Source organism: Acanthisitta chloris, unplaced genomic scaffold (assembly GCF_000695815.1).
Source record: "Acanthisitta chloris isolate BGI_N310 unplaced genomic scaffold, ASM69581v1 scaffold2613, whole genome shotgun sequence".
Classification (NCBI taxonomy): domain Eukaryota; kingdom Metazoa; phylum Chordata; class Aves; order Passeriformes; family Acanthisittidae; genus Acanthisitta; species Acanthisitta chloris.
Window position 1 is genome coordinate 76,727 of NW_008665255.1, and position 7,478 is coordinate 84,204.

General features: G+C 44.3%; 1 protein-coding gene across 1 annotated transcript in view; it reads left to right on the forward strand.

Moving 5' to 3' along the window:
* The window catches only part of PEAK1 (pseudopodium-enriched atypical kinase 1), a 27,746-nt gene that overhangs the window by 2,592 nt on the left and 17,676 nt on the right, over positions 1-7,478 (forward strand). Inside the window, exon 2 of the mRNA XM_009071641.1 lies at positions 7-560. Coding sequence (XP_009069889.1) covers positions 7-560 — 554 coding nt within the window. The remainder of the gene's footprint in view (positions 1-6; positions 561-7,478) is intronic.

Below are 7,478 nucleotides of genomic sequence, written 5' to 3' on the forward strand. Positions count from 1 at the left end.
GAGCAGCCCCCGCCGTTCCCTCCGCCACGCTCCACCTCGTCGCCCTACCACGCGAGTAACCTGCTGCAGAGGCACTTCAGCAACTGGACCAAGCCCACCAGCCCCACCAGGGCGACCGAGGCCGAGTCCATCCTGCACCCCGAGGGGCGCCGAGCGGCCGACGCCAAGCCCAAGCGCTGGATCTCCTTCAAGAGCTTCTTCCGCCGCAGGAAAACTGACGATGAGGAGGACAAAGAGAAGGAAAGGGAGAAAGGCAAGTTGGTGGGTCTGGATGGCACTGTTATCCACATGCTCCCCCCTCCTCCAGTTCAGAGGCATCACTGGTTCAGCGAGGCCAAGTCAGACTCGAGCGAGAAGCCGTCGATCGTTTTCATGTACCGATGTGAACCGGCTCAGGCTGAACCGAAGGCTGATCAGCCCCACAAGGGTGGAGTGGAGTCTGCCATCGCAGAGGCACTGGCAAAAGACAAAGGAGACATGCAGGAAAAGCCTCCAGACAGCTCTGAACAGAGCACAACGAGCCACTCCTCACCACCTCAGGTCCCCAAGAAAATCCCCAGGTACTCCGCTCAGCTTTTTTCAGTCGCTTACTCAGTTGGGAACTGTCCTGTATATGCTGTTGGAAAGGGGAGAAACTAAGGAGTTTTCTTACACAAAGGGTAATTTTTTCAAAGTAGATTTATTTTAGGTCACTTAGAGCACATTTTAAAATCTTTCTGTTGTGTTGGATACCAGAAATGATGATAAAACTTTACTAGGAGCAGTACCTGATCCTTGGAGTTTGTCCTGCAGGTTCACTAGTATGTCCCAATAGCCATGTCCCATTGAACCACATCCACTCTCCTGAATTTCTAGCTTCAAGTGTCTGTATGTTATGGGAAACTACAGAATTTCTCTGCAGAATTAGAAGGCAACTACTGAAAAGCACAATAGAAAAGACCTGTGCCTCATGAAAGGTGCTGTGCTAACTTTGTCCAACAGGCCCAACAATACAGCAGATGCTAATTAACTTGATGCCACACTGCAACAGCACTGCAGCACTCCCCAGACAAACCATGTGGAAAAGTCATCATCCAATTAGAGCACCTATCAAATAATCTTCTCTCTGTTTTGCAAGGCCTTTAGCCATGAATATGCTTTGTCCCCTGACAGTTTTGGAGCTGGTAGAGCTGGTCATGACATGAGTTGCAGTCAGTCCTGTGGGCATAATATGCATTTCCCTGAGCGCTGACCACAGCTGTGGGTGTGCTGGAATATGTTGTACACAAACCAATTCCAAAGTAGCTCCAAACTTGCATTATGTAATTCATTATAACAATAACCTCATGGTAGGAATAGGAAGTAGAAGGAGTTTGTGCTCTCAATCCCCATTTACAGGAACCTGTCCCCTGTCTCCAGGGGAAGCTGGAGAAAATGATTTGTGACTACATTGCCAGCAGGAGATTGACTTGCTCCCACCTCCTCAGTGCCCCTCTCTTGTGTTGACAAGCAGTTCATGTGTCACCTGAGGTGAGCCAGACTGGGGTAGAGCTCCAAGTGAGAAGTAGCTTTGCAGTCACTTTTCAGGCAGATGAAACCACTGATGTGCCAAGGGCCCAGGCAGGAAGGAGCAGCTGCTTCCCTCAGTGGGGAGAGGGGGGAAGGGGCTGCTGTCCTGGCTCTCACGTTTTCATACACTGCCCTGGAGATGGTGCTGTGAGAATGTGTGATATTCCTGCACCAGGGCTGCAACACCTCCTGCCCTTCCTTGTGAAGGCAACTGGTCACTGTTCTGTCTCATTCACTTCTTCCAAAAAGTGTGTTTACTCTTTAGTTTTCTGCTCAAGTCACAATGATACTGGTTAAAGCCTATCCCAAAGTTTTCCCTGGTGAAAACTGCAACTTTCCAAATGTTAGAATTGGGATTTCTTCTTTGTGACTATTGTTCTCTGGTTTCTACAAATTTCACAGAAAATACACTGAGGTGCTGGAAAATACGTTGTGGGAACATTGGATACCTTTATTCTTCAGTTTTTGTGTCCAGTTACTTTGATGCCTGGAGTTACTTACGTTTTTTAATTAATTTCTAATAATTTTAGAGACCAAGTAAAACTTCATAGTGCCAAAAAATTAAGTTTTTTTTGTTTCTAATATCCATTTTTGCACAAGCAGGAGACAGCGGATAAGATCCTATACCTGTTTTGTGTTAACTCTTGAGGTGTTAGTATGAGGTTAGTGGTAATTCAGGCTAAGAAAAAAAGGTTTCAGATCTTCAGTTAAGCTTGCAGAGAATTAGAGGGGAATGGAAGACCTGAAGATAGCAACCAGTGAATGGGACACTTCCCTAACTCAGAATGCCAAGTAACAGTGAGCTCACTGGAAAATAAAATAAGCTTTAAAAATGTCAGATTGCTGGGAGGTCTTGAAAGCAAATTAAGAGAAGATACAGTTTTTCCTTACTTTGCCATGGATTACAAAGCTGAGAAGATGATAACACAACCACAAAAGGGCTGAAGGTGTTTGAAGGTATCACTAGAAAGGTTAGTTTTCCCTTTGAACAGCACTTGCCAAGTACTCAGTTCTTTGGAAAGCTGAAAACTCTGTTATGCAGAGGAACTCAGGTTAGGTTTGCCCATGTGATTGTTTTTCTGTTGGATGCCAGGATGGACATACCCTTGTTCAAAAGGAGCCAACAAATACTGATACGTTAAATTTGCCAAAAGTTTGTCGCTCTATTACTTTTTGCTAAAGATGAGCAGTCACATCAGCCTGATCACTAATGGGAAGGACAGTCAGGTGTTCTGAGGACTCAGTTCTTCTCAGGCAAAACCTAAATGGACCTCTGCAAAGATACCATGCTGCTATTTCTGGCCTGAGTCGCTGGGGTTGGTGGAGATGGTACAGCACAGTGTGCAATCCACGCAGCACAGGTTTAATAAAAAGGTTCTGCAAAGGCTTTGTTACCTCATGGATCAGAGTGTTGCTATAGGAGTTGCACAAGATAAAGGCTGTGGAGTTTTACAAGATAAAGACTTCTCTTCTCCTTCATTGAGAGATCACTGCTCATACCCAGCAGCAGCTTTTAGATTGAGACATTCCCTCCAAGCACAGGCTCCTGCTGCTTCCTTGGCTGGCTTCATGCAGCACATCAGAGCTGAACCAAACCTCCCTGGTTTGGGTGGCAGTGCCTTTCTAAATCACAGTGCAGCTGATTTGTGCACAGCCATTTCCATTTCAGTTACAGGTTAAACTGAAGCGATTCCTTTCACAGCTCCAAGTCAGCTATAACTTTCCTTTATGGGATCTTCAGGCCAGACTTGGTTGAAGGAAAGATAAAACTCACTGTTTACTGAAATACCTCCTTCAAGTAGTGAGGCCTGGATGTTCATTTTGTCCTGGTTTAGATAAGAAAGTATTTCTTCACAGTTAAAGTTGGGATGACCAATTAGTTCCTAAAATGGTGTTTCCTTTCTCAAAAGGATTTGAGCTCATAATCGATAGATCTGAGCTCTGTGTCCAGAGGAACATGGATGCAGTGACAGATCACACAGTAAAAACAATGTGAATTATTGTTCTTCAAAAATATGGTGGTGTATTAAGCTCAGGATTACGTCCAGAGACAGGCAGGCATAACCACCATTGCCACATTCCAGGTTGGCATTGTTGCTGATCCAGTCCTGCAGATTCCACAGCTGCCTCAGAAATGGCTTGGGAAGATAACAGAATCTCTCAGGTCACAGTAGGGCTCTGTTTAAAACAAAGTCCTTCCCAGTGCAGAGGGCCAACAGTGCAGCTCTTAGGGTAAGGTTCTCCCCTGAATCCAAAACTTTCTAAGTACAGCTCACGTAAATGGATGAGGAGAATTCAAGGATGTTATAGATGAAAAGGAATTTCTTGCTCAAGTCTATTGGAAACGGGTGAAATTCTCCCCTGAAAAAGTAGCTCAACTGTCCCTTCTTGTCAAATCTGTGCTGGTTTGCTTTTATCTGGGTATCAACAAGCTTCATCTGCCTTACTCAGCAGTGCCTGGCAGTGCTTCTAAAGGCATTAACCATCTCTTTTCCACTGTTTCACCAGCTAAAACTTGTGTGGGATTTTTCTCTAGAATATCTCTGTGCTAACAGAATGGGAAATTCTGCATGTGCATGGTTTGGTAACACTTTGTGTGAGAACTCACAAACACCAAGGACTGTCAAAGAACCAGAAGGGATTTTACCATTTATGATTTTGTAAATTTAAATTAAGAAATGATAAATCTTGTGTTATTGTTCTGAGCTCTTCTAATACAGCCTGTGAAATGGAAAGACTGAGAATTTCAAATGGATAAAGAAAAATATCTTTTTTATAAGGCACAGTTAATCTGTGGAACTCATTGCCCTTAAGTTTCACTGACACTAAAGAGCTTAGCAGGATGTCTTTAGTGGATTATCAAATGTATTCCCTTTATCCGTGCAAACATCGCGTTATGCAAGATCTAAAAAACCAGAAGAATATAATTTCTCATGCTTCACGACTAAGCCACCTTCTAAATAATCAAGAATGAACTATATGGCTTAGTTATTTCAGGTTGTCATGGGAGAAGTTTGTTGCACTTTCCTCTTTGGTGGCTCTTTCTGGCTCCTGGTGGTGCTGAGAAACTGAACTGCAGGAGCCACTGGAGTATTTTCTGTGCCCAGAGTGCACTCAAGCCTGGGCACTGCTCAGGGTTTTCAGGAATAACATGGTCTGTGTTCTGAGAAGTGCCTGGGTGAGGTGTCCTCTGACCTCCCCACAACCATTAACCTCTCTGCATTTTTCCTCCAACTTTATTCAGTCGGTTTAGGCTTTATGTTGCCTTTATTAGCTTAAAAGTGTAGGGCCTGAGGGGAGCTCTGAGCTCTCTCTTTGAAACTAAATATATCTACAAATTACACAGTTGGTTTTTTGTGTGTGTCAAACTTTAGTCATCTTCCTTGTCAGGCTCTGTCCTCTCAAGCTGTGCAGCTGCCACTGCTTGCTGCTGTGCTGCTGTCCACTCAGGGAGGAAATCAGAGCCTCCACAGGGTCTAAGGCCACACCAGCTTTTCTCTGTGTTTCTGTCACTAATTTCTGCCACTGGGATTTATGTGTTGTCTTGCACAGAACTGTGCTCCCTCTGCTTGACCTCTACATCTGACCCTAATTCGGGAATACACTCTCACAATCACTTCTTATAAGCATTCCACTTTATCTCCCTCATATTCATTGCTGTTTATTAATCACTCTAATTGAGCAGGCGTGCTCTGAATAGAGGAGAGCACAGGTCACACAATAGCTGTGATTCTGGTGTCCTCACCAGCATTAACAGGCTGTGCAGGCAGCTTTCTGCATTCTGCTGCTCCCAAAAGACCCAGGCAAGTTACACCACATCATCCTTTGGCTGTCCTCCAAGAGCTGGGAAGTAGGAGAGCCTGAAGGAAGGAGTTAGGGGCATTTGTCCCTGCAGAAAAATAACACTTCTAAAACAGTTTAGAGCTTGTGCACATGTGAATGACAAGGCTGTGAATTCAGTGGGGAGTTGGCTGAAGGACAGTCGTTTTTATGGCAAGTTTCTTTGCTGCATACAGTCTCAGCTTCTTAGGAAAACAAATGTGATCCCTCCATTAACCAAAGAGTTGTTTAGTTTCAGCCACTTGTGCCGGAGGAGCAGAGTTCTCCAAGTTCATTAATTTCCTATGAAGTTTGTTTTTGAAATCAAAAAGGGAAAGGAAAAAAAGGCATGGACAGAGGAGGCTGCACCCACTATGGTAAAAGCTAAATATGTGCTCTTATGCAAGGCATCAAAGCATCTATCCTGGCAAAATATCTATAAATACCCCAAATAAGGAGAGAGCTTTAAGTGTCACTTGCTACCAACAAGCAGATACACTAAACCAGGCTTTAAGGGTCTGAATCTCAGAGGACTGCTTGTTGGTCAGCTGCTCTGTTTTTCTGGAAAACTAGTCATTTTAACTGTTTAGTTCATGAAGCAGAATGGGGATGTGGTTCTTGCAGCTCACGGCGTGGGGATGGTTTCCCTGTGGGTTCCTCCCGTGTCCTGGTTGGTGTGTGCCCCTGAGTCCCTGTGCTGTGCCCATATACTCTGCAGTTCTCCCTCCTCAGTGTCAGAGCCTGGGCAGCATTTCCCCATGGGTTTAATGCCCTGACATCTGATTGCTGTGGTTTAAGCTGTTTTCCATCGAGACACGGAGTACAGATTTGAGAGATTCCCTCACTTTTAACAGTAAGTTAATCCAAACTCCGACAACTCCTCTTGAAACTTGAACATGCTCTTCCTTAAGTAAGAACCATGACTAAGGCCATAGCTGTCATACCTAAACAGTGATGTAGCAGCTTGTGGAGTGTGCCTGGCTCAGGAGGCAGTGAAGAGTTAAGCAGGCAGGGCTGGGGCTGAGTGACTCCTGGGGCTCTTTGGCAAAGCCTCGGGCCCAACCCCCTAAGGTAAACATTAAGGTGCAGTAGGTGTATCACTCTGTGCAGAGTTCAGCACTGTTGCTCACAGCTTGCACAACTTGTAGCACACCAGAACACTGTGGAATCAATGGCTCGCCAGAGTTTCAAGACATGATTAAAAGACTCAAGAAGGCCCTGAAAGAATTTCCTTTAATGGGGAATTGTGTGAGTGAGTACAGTGGGTGAGTTGGTATTTTTTTCTTTCTTCCTTTCTAGCTGTTGGTTTCCTTTGGCAAACTGCTTCTGAGCTTAGGTTTAGTGTATGTGCTTGCATGTGTCTGGTTTGGAGAATGAGTATGTTCTGTACCTCACCAAGCAATACTAAAAAGCCACTTTGAGTTGTGGTCATTCCTGATTTGAGGCAATGCCAGAACTGTAAAGCTATTAGAACCTATTTCTTCCTAAAGAAAACATTCCTGTTGAGGAATGCAGGTATGTACCTTATTTACAGCAACGACAAGTCTTCAGCTAAATTTCTCATCATCCTGAGAGCCTTGTTAGTGCTTTAATTTTATGTATGCTTTACTCTGAAATTACAGGAGGTTAACTCTTTAATGTGGGTATATTTATGGCACATGGAATGTTCTTCACACCATTCCTATGCATGGTACTAAAAACGAACAAAAACGTTGTGCTGAGGAGAGATTACATCTTCTGGGACTTACACCGTTTTTCTCTCTTACTAACAAGTTCTAATGAGTTTGGTTTGTGTCAGCCTGCAGTTAAAATTCATGAGTCTGAGCAGAAACAGCATGTTGCACCATCCTGGGCCTTGTGTCATGCACAGCATTGGCATGTTTTAATCTCTGCAGTGGGGGATTGCTAGAAGATTGTGTACCATGATCTTCAGGATTTTGGCTTTGGCATAGAGAGACCTATGCCCAGAATTTAGGTTAACTCTTTGAGGAGGTTTGAAATCTTTACCACAAAAAAATAAGTGTCTGTGCAGATAGATGATGTGGTGATCCTCTGGTGATGGAAGTGTGTTACTGCTGTCCCTTGTGGGAGTCACAAGCAGTTAAAATTCC